Source organism: Neofelis nebulosa, chromosome X (genome assembly GCF_028018385.1).
Source record: "Neofelis nebulosa isolate mNeoNeb1 chromosome X, mNeoNeb1.pri, whole genome shotgun sequence".
Taxonomy (NCBI): Eukaryota; Metazoa; Chordata; class Mammalia; order Carnivora; family Felidae; genus Neofelis; species Neofelis nebulosa.
Window position 1 is genome coordinate 28,073,560 of NC_080800.1, and position 12,536 is coordinate 28,086,095.

At 36.7% G+C, this 12,536-nt stretch overlaps 1 protein-coding gene across 18 annotated transcripts in view; it reads right to left on the bottom strand.

The window, feature by feature from the left end:
* The window catches only part of DMD (dystrophin), a 2,138,536-nt gene that overhangs the window by 1,142,306 nt on the left and 983,694 nt on the right, over positions 1 to 12,536 (bottom strand). For all 18 annotated transcript variants that reach the window (XM_058713880.1, XM_058713888.1, XM_058713887.1 and 15 more), the window contains one exon: positions 8,906 to 9,100. In XM_058713880.1, the coding sequence (XP_058569863.1) occupies positions 8,906 to 9,100 (195 nt within the window). The remainder of the gene's footprint in view (positions 1 to 8,905; positions 9,101 to 12,536) is intronic.

Genomic DNA, 12,536 nt, shown 5'->3' on the forward strand with positions numbered 1-12,536 from the left:
ACTTGGGAATTGGGAGTAAATGGTGCCCATTAATTACATGTGGTTTACAAAAGAAACTTTTTAGTTCTTTTCCTTGAATGTTAAACAATATGCATTAGGATTTAGAAATAAGTAGACTTGGAGAAAAGTCACTGAATTAGAATGAACTATACACAATTGCCAATATTTGAACATTTTGATCTACATAATGTCACTTCATAAGGCTCAACTGAAAGCTATTATAGTATTAATGTGGTCATGATTACCGACGTAAGCAGGAAAATGAATACAGAGTAGCTTTTCTAAATGGCAAAAGGAAAAAAAAAATAAGTAATAAAAATAAATCTCGGAACTCCAAGAAAGAGAAGCTTCAATGCTTTAAAACAGTTTAAATCAAGTTCTTTTTTTTTTCATAGCTCTGTAATCTGAACAAAGAATTGTAAATTACTGAAAAAGAGTTGGGAAAAAATAAATTCAACAAATTTCACTGGAAAACAAAACTCAAAACAAAACAACAAAACAAACTGAAAAAACAGCATCTTACTCTTGGTAAAAGCCATAGCGCAGAGAAACTTGGAATGATCTAGAGTTTTCACAACCTCAAGAGAAGTACAGAACCAAGAATTATTTTTTAGTACCTGAAATTAATTGAAGAATGGAAAAGTTTGCCCCCACATAAGTAATACTTAGCGTTGGAAATATAGTAAAAGAAAATGAGCATAAATAAGATTCTCTAAAAGAAGTTTTTGTCAAAAACAAGTTTTTTTAGACTCCGTGCATTCTCGTTGACTTTAAACTTTTTTTTTTTTAAACTTTAGGCTATTTGCCAAATCTGGAAACAACTTTATGTATATTTTATGCTGTTGTCAACATGTTATTTAAAGTATTTTACACATAAATATGCAATTGTATAAGGTTTACTGCTTTTTAAAAGACCAGTTTTAAAAGATTATTTCCATAAAAATTTAATTTATAATGATTTTTAAGATTTTGGGTATTTGATGAAGACGGGTTTTACAAATCGTGACATTTATATAATTACACATTTTTACAAGAATTTTTTCACATAATCCTACATGCTTTCACTTTATCTTCACAGGTGTACAGCTGAAAAGGCTGAGACAGGTATTATCATTAATTTCAGTTCAAAGTTAAGAAAACTGAGACTTACATGATTTGCTCAAGGACACAACAAGAGTCAGATGTGGGATCTAAATCTAAGTCTTTTCTGTTCCAAGTCAGTGTTTTACCATATAATGCAAGCTCAGTGTACGCAAAATATTACTAACTTTTTTAATTACATGTGGATTTCCTGCCACATACATTCATAAGTGATTGGCCTAAAATTCAGTATGTCCAAACCCAGATAGCATAAATGTCTCCATGCTAGTCTATGTGCACAGATTGTTAGAAGTCACCTATGTCTGGATGATTTAAATCAATGACCAAGAATACAATGTAAAAGAGGCTAATTTTGTTTCTCCTTTTAGGCTTGGTACTGCTAGATTAACTTAACAATGCTCTGTCCTCTTAGATCACGGAGTCCCTATCTGGATTTACAAGACTGTCGTTCATTCATCCAACAGATTCACACTGAGTGTCTATTAAGTGCTTGGTACTGTTCTAGGACTTGTAGATCCAGTGGTGAACAACAAAAGATACTGTGTTTTCTGCCTGGTGGTTGTGCATGTGATGTTTGCTGGTCACCACAGGGAACAGGTCAGAAGGAGCAGATAGCTCATTTGCAAACCATTGCAGGCGGTGAAAACTGTATCTTTTGCTCTTGCTGACTCACTATCACCATTTTAATAAATGCAGCGCTGCAGTTAAATGGATATATTTACACTTAAGTGCATGTTGCGTGTGTCTTCAGATTTATAAAACCCTGCACTACTGTTTTCACATTTGGGGTAGCTGAAAATAATAGCTTTAAGCAGTATGAGCTAACAAAAATGCCTTGAGACCCTATGTAACTTGGTTAATAGAAGAGCACACAACTTTGATTTCTAAGGAAAAAAAAAAAAAAGATTAGAGAAACCCATTAGTGGCTGTTGTGACAGCAGTCATTGGGGAGTAGATCTATCTGAAAATTGAAAAAGAGCAAACGGCGCACCAAAGACTCAAACTCCAGTTCATTTTCACTCTCTGGAATTTGTCTTCATCTGACAGATGAAGGCAAGACCCTAAATAAATCTAATTCTTATCCTCTGTATGTCCCGTCCAGCTACCAGGCTCTACATTAATGACATATCAAATTGGGAAGAGTGTTCAATCAAAAGGCATTAAAGTACTTATTAATGAGATTTTTCTGAGCTTCTAAAGAAGAATCTTAAAGTTATTTTTAGTGGCTCTATGGTTAGTTATCCTTTTGCTTTTTCTGCACGGTTTATGGTCCACATGTGAACAGCACTTTGTAAATACAACAACGGATTTTGTCCGAAACATTCTCCATAGGAGGATGCATGGTCCTTGCAGAACTAACAAATCAGCAATTATATATCACACATCGGAAGATGGCAAGTGACTTGGTCAAAGAAGAGAATTGGTCATGAACAGAAGGGAAACCTCCCCAGAACTGAATTTCGACCTCCAAACTTCCTCCAGCCTCATGAATTGTATGTTTTAATGGGGAAAGTTCTGACTTCTTGAATTTATAGGATGGGGATGATCCAAATAGTCTTGCTGAGAGAAATTAAGCAGGAGTGGTTCTCAAAGTGCATTTTAGCAAAGATGGGAGTACACTACAGCTAGGGAGCCAAAGTAGGACAATGGTTGGGCCTGATGAAATAATGGCAGGCAGAAGAGAATGGATTATCTCCTGTAAAAGAGAGACATGTGTACAATATAAAAGAAAACTGTACTAAAATCACAAGTAAATATGAGCTGGCCATGGTTACGATGCAGTAAATATCTATAATCTCTTCACTAGAAGAGGAATGAAAAATTAAGTACTGACAAAATGACTGAAGTACGATTTAAATCACAGTGACTAGATTAATATTTGTAAAGTAATTCACAAATATAAATAGCAAATTGAACAAATAAACCCCCAACGATAAAAACAGTTGAAGAAAGGAATTATATTTATAGCTGAATGAATGTGTTAGCTGAAAAACTTGATTTTCCTCAGAGAAATCACTAAATGATTACATTATTCAAAATGTTATATGTAGTCCGAAAGATCAGTTTTTACAATGTGGTAATACATTTAATTTAAGTAGAATTCAAAAAGCATTTAGAATCAAATTTTGCTTTGACATTTTATACGCTCCACGATTACTTAATTTAGAATAATTGCAAACTCCTCTTGTTGGAATATTATTAAATCGGTGAAAAAAATCTAACGCTCTATGTAGTATGCCCCTGCGCTACATTCTTTTATTTGCCTTCAGCTCTTTGGTTCAGATTTGTACTTGAGGTATCTCCTTCTATTATTTAATTCCCTTAATACCAGGCTAAAAGAGTTTGCACATGGTACTAGTTTTTTCCTCATTCAAATGACCGGCATCATTAAGCGTGTGCTTAGATGTGATGAAATAGATTCCAATGGAGAAAGATCCTGATCAGGGAGATAAGATCTCATTGCCAGGGCTTTTGCCCCTGCTTCAAGGCAAGATGAGGACAGAAGGCATAAATATCGCGGAGAAGAAATCTTACATCCCTCAAGGAATCCTCTGCCAAAGTCACAGGACACCTAAATTCTGCTGAGCCCCACATCTGCTGAGAATAGGTCTTTATACATCCATGCTCAAGTCTCTGTGTGGATAGAGAAATAAATCTGTTGCCTCCACTTTGAAAACATTACCAGGGTCTGGGAATCTCTCGCAACCACCCTAGCCCAGACCACCAGCATCTCTTCTCCAATTGCTCTCCTTGGTTTTACTCTTGATCCCTTTTAGGTCTACTTAAAGCACAAACCAGATCATGGCATTCATCTCCTCAAAAGTCTACAGTGTCTCCTCTCTCAGTCCGAGCAAAAGGTAGTCTTTACAATGGCACCCGAGGCCCTTCACAATCTGTACCACCCACAGGCCCTTTGATCTGGGATCCTACTACCCTCCTCTGACTTATTCTGCTTCAGCCACACTGGCGACCCTGCTGTACAGTGATCAAGTTAGGGACACTCCCAACATGTGGGCCTCTGCCCTGACTATCTGCTCTGCCCGCACAGCAAGGCTGAGCACTAGGATGGCTCCCTTAGTCTCTTCAAATCTTTGTGCAAGTGTCCTTTCCACCCTACTTAAAATTGCAATCCCACCTCTTTCCATTTCACCTACTCCTACCCCATTGGTAATTTTATATCCCTTATCCAATTCTGTGGGGTTTTTTTTAATAACAAGTATCATCTTTAAATATACAATATTTACTTATTTATTACTTCTGTGTTTGCCTACATGCTGTCTCCCACTGCTACGGTAAAAACGGCGGGGTCCGTTGATTTGGTTCACCATTTTTTAAGCACTTAGAGTGATGCCAGGTACATGATAAGAGCTTAATAAATACGTTTGAATGCAAAAATCCTCACTCCTTAGATTAGCAGCTTGTCCTAACAATTTCCCTTAGGTCTCAAGGGCCTCACATAAAAGCTGAACCAGTCAAAGAAGACTGAGCGACTTTGCTTTACAGCCTTTGGCTCGTTAAGCTCACAACAAGCTCTTCCAAGTGCTGCTGAGGTTGAACAATAGCTGTGTCTACTTGGATCCTCTCTAAACTGTGCATTAGGCCCAAGTGCCATGTCAACATCTGTGAGCTTTTTTCACATGTCCACACTTCTTGTCACTCTCTGGCCTACCAAAACCACAAACAGTTTCTATTCACCTCAACCAGAGCATGTGTACTATCATCAGCTTAGAAGAAAGAAGTGAGATGATTCATGTCTGACTTCTTTCTTTCCTTCCCTTTCCTTTTCTCTTCTTCCCTCCCCCCACTTTGCCTCCTCCCTTCCTTCCTTTTATGGAATCTTGTTAAACCTTCATGGATTCATAGACAGTGAGAACTCAGGACATTTTTCCTACAAACTGGGCATGACAGACCTCCATATTCTACTGTGTTTTGTCCAAATTCATGTTTGGTATGCTCAACAGAAAACCCGAGAAAAAAACCTCGTGAGGTAGTATGGTACAGTGGTTAACAGCTCAGACCCTGGAGCTGCGTTGCTTGCGTTCAAATCTGTGCTCCATCAATATGAGCTGCGCCAACTCTATCAAGTTACTCTCTATTTCTTTAGTTTTTTTTCATCTTCAAATGCGGAAAATAATTTTACTTATTTCATAGATTTGTAGTGAGGATTAAATTAGTTAACATAGGTAGATTATTAACAGTGCCTGACCAGTGGATAAAAACTAATTCTTATTATAGCAAAAGATTAAACCCCATTGTCACCCTTATTCTAATCCATGCTCTTATTTTTGTCCTCAAAGCTTACTTTATTAATGCCAAGGTCTAATTAAGCAACTTAAGGGGCTCCTTAGTGGGGAAGTAGCACAGTCATCAACCGGAATGGAGTATTTTCCAAGATTTCTGTTAGTAAATGCTGACTAAACAGTGTATATGCTATTATTTCTTTCAAAATTATCGAAGGTTGGATGCCCTAGAAGCAGATTCTAAGGCTTGAACACATAGGCACATGATTTACTTGGGAATGATCCCAGGAAGCCCTGGTAAGGCAGTCAGAGAGGAAAGGTGAGAAAACCAGTTAACGACTGTAATATGAGGAAGATTTCTACTGTGCACAGTGAGTCTCAGTCTTTACCCATAGAAAACTACCTGTCACTGGTTGAGGTTTGTTGGGAGATGGTGGGGAGGCAGAGCCTTAACTCCCTGACACTTACGAGTTTGGACGACGAGAGAGAGCTCTAGGCAGAGTCCCAGGCACCTGCAGGTGGCAGCTGCCAGTCACAGTACAAGGAACCCTGAGTGTGGAGCGGGTATGGGTGAGGCCCCAAGAATACTGGAGATGCCAAGACAACTGAAGTTTTCAGTAAAGTCAGGTATATGACAGCATTAGGATAAATCCTTTCCATTTGGGCCCCTTAAATAAATCATTTCTGCTGTCACGAGATGTTAAATATTTAAAACTCTCAGGGATCAAACTTTTGGAAACTTAAAAAGTTCTATGTTTATGCTTTATTATCATTTGTGTTGTCGTCAGAACAACTCAATAACAGGCTTAATATGATATCTAGCCTCTTACTGTTACCTATAGGCTCAATGTCGTACAGCAGATCTCTAGAACTGATTCCATTTGTACTTGATACCCACTGAACAGCAACTCCCCATTTCTCCCTGCCCTCGATCCCTGGCACTCAGAGTTCTACCCTCTTCTATGCTCACACTTTCATAAAAGGCATTTTGAAGCAGGCTTTCATGACTTAACGTAGTAATTATAGTTGAGCAAATTGTATTAAGACAGCTCACAGTTTTTCTTAAAAATAAAGTATAAGCCATTCCTCATAGTGATTGAGACTTTCAAAACTTTAAATTCTTTCAAAACTCTTGTACTATCATTTGTGCAATGGTTATAAATTTTTATATACAAACAAACACAGTCAATTGATTCACAATGCGAGTATTGGCTTTGATATAAGAATAAATATGTTTTATGTATTTCTCATTCATTGCTAGTTATGCCTTAGCTCATGTGTTAGCTATTAAATGCAGATTTCCATATGTAAACAGGTATTTATCTGCTTTGTTTTTGTCAAAATGATTAGGTGGCTTTCTAATTCAATAACTCTATGGAAATTATATGGGCTATATTAGCAGTATTATGTTCAGAAAGTAATTATTTTAACTTATTACACATTACTTGTGTTGTATTGTACTTTCAAGAATATGTATGTTAAACCACAACAATGCCTACTACAGTTCTGTAATTTGATTCATGCAAATCTGTCAGGAATAAAGTCAACCACAATTTAATTTCAAACCTTCCCAACCAGCAGCTGTACAATTTATGTGCTACTTTTCTATTTTTACTACTGGATAATGACAATGATGAATGCCTTTAAGAGGAAATACATATTCATTGAAAAGACTGAGATCAAAACTATCCTCTTCAAAAGGCCCACAGAGGTAGGAAGCCCATTTCCCTGCTTCAGGAGATTTGTTGGTGGTGAGCTGGAATTATGCCCAAAAATGCATCTCATGAGGATTCAATAATCCGGTTAAATTAAACCTGCCATAATACCTCTTTACAAACCACAGTAATCAATACCATCACAATTGGCAATAGCTAGAATACTCTTAAATACATCTGGAAGAACAAATGATTAGCTGAGCATAGCCAGGGGCCCATCATTCTGAGTGTGCCAGGTTAAGAGGTATGGAGACAAAGATATTCAATGGGCAACTTAATAAGTTTAGGGTCACTGCTCTCCTGACCCGTATGTCCACGAACATGGAATGAAATGAATATTACCTCATTAGCAGTAATTTACATGTTGAATGACAATGATGAACTTATAAACTGTGCTGTCATGTGAAATTAGTGAATGTGAATAATGACAGGAATGCTGGCATGTATCCTTTATCAACTGATTGGGTTTCTTTCCTTCACTGTATCCGTCAGCGATCTGACTTTTATTTCAAAAATACTAAGAAAGAACACCATACTGAAATGGATGGAATAGTTCCAGAGATCCATGCATTTCTTATTTTATTTTAGCATGTAATTTTATAGCTTACTTGATACAACATAAGATGGGAAATTCAAGTGACTCAAGATACCGCAGCTCCGATTTCCAAAACAAACAAACAGCTTTATCTATTTGTATACCTATGCAGACAAATGTGTGATATGGAATGAGTTCTCAAAAAATCATTTAGAGTATAAGACACTTTGGCTAATAAGTGCTGCTGAGAGTGAACTTATCTTCTGTCTATAATCTCCCACTATTTGCATTGAAAAATACCAAGCTATACTATTTCATTCTGAGTGTAAAATGTATGATCACAAAAATTATCTTGAGACCCACATTATTATGTACATTTTCTTGATGCTGCGTTCATTTAGGTTCAGACACTTCCCTCTATAATTCAAAGGCTATTCCCTCATCATGTTTTGCCTTCATTTGGGATTCAGAAATTTGCAGTTGGTGGTTTGAAAAAAACAAAAACAAAAACAAAGACAAAACTGGATTTGGTTGGTAGCCTTTGGCTGGTAATTTTAGAGAAAATATTTCATTGCTTTCTATTTGATTAGACTCCATATATTATAGTACTGATACTGGAACTAATTCTAAATTGTATATATATATTAAGTTAAAACTATAGGCAATAGATATAACTTATTCTTTTGTATTTTTTAATAGATAAAATTTAAAATTTCCTCTAATTCCCTCTTTTATGGGAGGAGAAAGGAATGTATTAGGTGTGAATATACTGTTCCCCTATCAAAGCTTATTTTGGGGTGAGTCCTTTCTGCCCTAAATCGATGTGAAACTATTATTTTTTGTTTCTTCCCTCTTTTATTTTTTTTTTATTTTTATTTTTTTTTAATTTTTTTTTTTGGGACAGAGAGAGACAGAGCATGAACGGGGGAGGGGCAGAGAGAGAGAGAGGGAGACACAGAATCGGAAACAGGCTCCAGGCTCCGAGCCATCAGCCCAGAGCCTGACGCGGGGCTCGAACTCACGGACCGCGAGATCGTGACCTGGCTGAAGTCGGACGCTTAACTGACTGCGCCACCCAGGTGCCCCTCTTCCCTCTTTTAGAAAGGCTCTCAACATTAAATATTATAAAATTCCTCTTCTATGTTTCTCTCTCTACCCCGGATTTCTACAACTAAGCATCCCGTGGAGTGTGCTGGTAATTCGACAGGGGAGTCAAAATGCCTTCAGTGTGTACATTTAGGTCAACTGTTTTCTTCCTGCAAATGATCAAGATGAGTATCTTGTAAAATTTAACAAAAATGCTTTGCTTTTACCTTCAGAGACTCCTCTTGTTTAAAGAGATCTTCGAAATCTTTAGCACGGAGGTCAGGAGCATTAAGAAGTTGTTCCACTTCTGACAGGGCTTGTGAGACGTGAGTGATCTCAGTCAGGTAAGTAGAAGGCACATAAGAAATTTCCAAAGGCATGTCTTCAGTCATCACCATCATCGATTCTTCATGGACTGTGTGCTGGTATAGATATACAAAAGAAGAATTCTTTTAGCTTCCTAATAATGAAAAGACCTCTACTGAATTTATATAAATTCCAGTCTAGAGCTGGCAGAGGGCTGAAAATGAACAAAAATCCATGATGGTAAGTCTAGTAAAAGGGTTATTATTTATATACCCTCTTCTTGCAGACAGTGTTAGAAGCGTTTAAAAATAAGACATACATACACGTTAGTACCATGAATATGAGAATGAAAGACCAAGAGCCATAAGGTCATGAGAGGGATAGTTTTACTCTAAGAAAAGGATGATTTTCATAATTGGTTTTTAAAATGTAATTCTTAGCTTCCTGGAAAATTAGGTATGAAGTAGAATTGGGGGGGGGGGTAGTCTACATGTGTGGTTTTTCTACCAAAGGAACTTCTCCTATACTTTTCTCCTTAATCTTGCTTGAAGTAAAGGAGGGCCAAAGTGGTTTTGGCTGGTATATACCTTTATATTCAGTACCCTTCTCCTCCAAATTTCAGACATCGGCTCCCCTATTTGATGCTAGTTTCTTGTTAAGTTAACCGATAATTGAAGCACGAGATGAGGAAGACTGAGAATGGGATTCCCATTTTAATGAGAACTCCAGAAAGCCCTAAGGTCTAAGGAAGTACTAGCCTGTCCTCCGTCTACACCCTCCTACCTGCCATTCAAGCACTAGGATCGATGGGCATTGGGAGTTTAGATTCCTTTTGGATTTGGCCAATAGAACCTCTTCCCTTATTCCTTATAAGAGCATGAGATAAATACTATCTGGCATGCAAATTCAGAGAGAGAGATGACCTCTGCTCTTTTCCGTCTATGCTATAAGCAACAAAACTCTTGTAATTGAAATTAGTTTTCCAGTAACTTCGTTTTGAATTGATCAACTGCCATCTGCCTGTTGATGGGGTCAGCTGAGGGTTTCAGTGACAGGGTCTCTAGAGGAGTTCTGATGATAAGCATGCTAAACTAACACAGCCATTTATTACTGCACAGGTTTTATGACAAGACCATCCTCATTACTGCAGGAATGCAATTAAATGGAGCTTAGGATTTCAGACTGAATCCATGTAAAGATGAGTAAAATTATCAGCTGGACTATGTATGCGTTCTTATTAATTTCTCAGGTCCAGAATTCTTGTACTCAGTTCTTACATAATATAAAAATAATTGCAACTTAGATGTCTCATTTACTTATAACACTGCAAATTCACAGAATTACACCAATTGGCTTAAATGACAGAATTGTACTTTTTACAAAATTCGATTTTGTGTGTATATCTTGACCAAAATACATGATACATATGCTTTCATCATGAATAGAATGACAATTTGCCTGCACTTCTAATTCTGCATTCAAAATAATAATAGAATTTTGGGCTACAGTTTAAAGAGGACAACCCACAGATTTAACCACATATTTTTAAATTTAAATTCTCAATCTCTTCATTTCAAACCATTTCAGCAGTTTAAAAGAAAAAATAAATCGGCAGACATGTGAATGTGCAATTTCCACTAACACATTAATACTAACTAGTAGAGTTAACACAAGTCAATCGAATTTATTATGACTTTCATATATTCTATTAGACTGGTGGATGTTGTTCTTAAAAATTTCCAGGTTAATAAGTTGTTTTTCTTATTTACATAAATTTCTTCAACTCCTGAAGGAAAGACAGTTCTACATTATCTGAAACCAGAATGTTCCTACAGTATTTTTTGGTAATGGTTCAATTTTCTTGCTTTTCAATTGTATACATTTTATACCTGTAAGTTTTTATACAGTAGTGGTTTTTGTTATTTGGGACAAAGTTGGGTAGAAAACAAGTAGTAGTTTATCTCTCTCTTGCATATGTATATATCCATGTATTTGTGTATGTATACATTTAACCAAACAGGTTGTTTTAGAATGAGACATATCTTCAAAATATTTAGAGAACATCTGAATTTCATTTAAAAAAAATCAGCGTGGGGGCGCATGGGTGGCTCATTCGATTAGGTGTCCGACTCTTAATTTTGGCTCAGGTCATGAACTCACAGTTCATGAGTTCAAGCCCCTTATTGGGCTCTGCACTGATGGTGAGGAACCTGCTTGGGATTCTCTCTCCTGCTCTCTCTCGCTCTCTCTCTCTCTCTCTCTCTGCCTCTCTCATGTGCTCTTGCTTTCTCTCAAAATAAATAAATAAACGTAAAAAAAGAAGTCCCGATTTCAAGGTTTTTGAATTGCTGGAAGGATTTCTGGATAACATAGTATTGGTGTTTTTAATGTTTTGAGGAACCTCCATACTGTCTTCCATAGCAGCTGCTATGGAAACAAACAAACAAACTTAAAAATAAGATCAGTGTGAGTTCCAAAATGTTTTAATGCCTATCCATATCATTCCATATCATTTTCTCTTAAAAGGAAAATAATTCTAAGTTTTTACATCTTCTGTTTCTTTTTTGACATGTAGTTTCCTTGATCTTCATTAGCTACCCTTGAGGCACTCTCAGCTATCTTAGATTCATACTAATGACTTGCAAATATAGTAATTATGGATTATCGACAGCAAGGAACTTAACAGTTAAATACAATAGAGTGGAGAAGCACTAAAAATAAACTCAAAGTTGACTACTGCCTTGGACTTAACTTCCAGAAACACAATTTAAAACCCAAGTTTCTAATTCTTTGGTGTTTTTGGCTAATGATATTTTGTTGCATATTTTGTTGTATACAGGATATTTTGTTGTATACAGGAATTTTATAAAAATGTACACCTGAAACTAATGTAAAACTGTGGGCCAACTATACTCAAATAAAGCTTTTCTTTTTAAAAATGAGATTTATTTAGGGGCGCCTAGGTGGCTCAGTTGGCTGAGCCTCTGACTTCCGACTTCGGCTCAGGTCATGATCTCACGGTTTGTGAGCTCGAGCCTCGCATTGGGCTCTGGGCCGACAGCTCGGAGCCTGGAGCCTGCCTCGGATTCTGTCTCCCCCTCTTTCTCCACTCCTCCCCTGCTCACACTCTGTGTCGCTCTTTCTCTCTAAAAAATAAACAAACGTTAAAAAATTTAAATACAAACTAAAAAATGAGATTTATTTAAATACTAATGCTAACCACAAAGTTCTGTAGCCCTCAGCCAGGGATCTACGAATGTGCATTGCACACTGTCCTCTGGCTTCACATTTGTTAAGTTTTTCACTACTTGACTAAATGTCTGTCCTAGATTATTTTATTACATATTGATCCAAGTGCTTCTTTCCCACATAAGAAATATTCATCATCACATGAAGAGCAAAACCATTTTCACCTATATTTCAATGGAAATCTCTCTTAGGGGATTGTTAGGTGACATCTATTTAAATTCAGAAGTTTTCAAGTAATTGAAATTTTACATCTGGTTCTAGAAACCATTTTTGTTTTTTATTGTCTTTAAGAACGAAGCCATC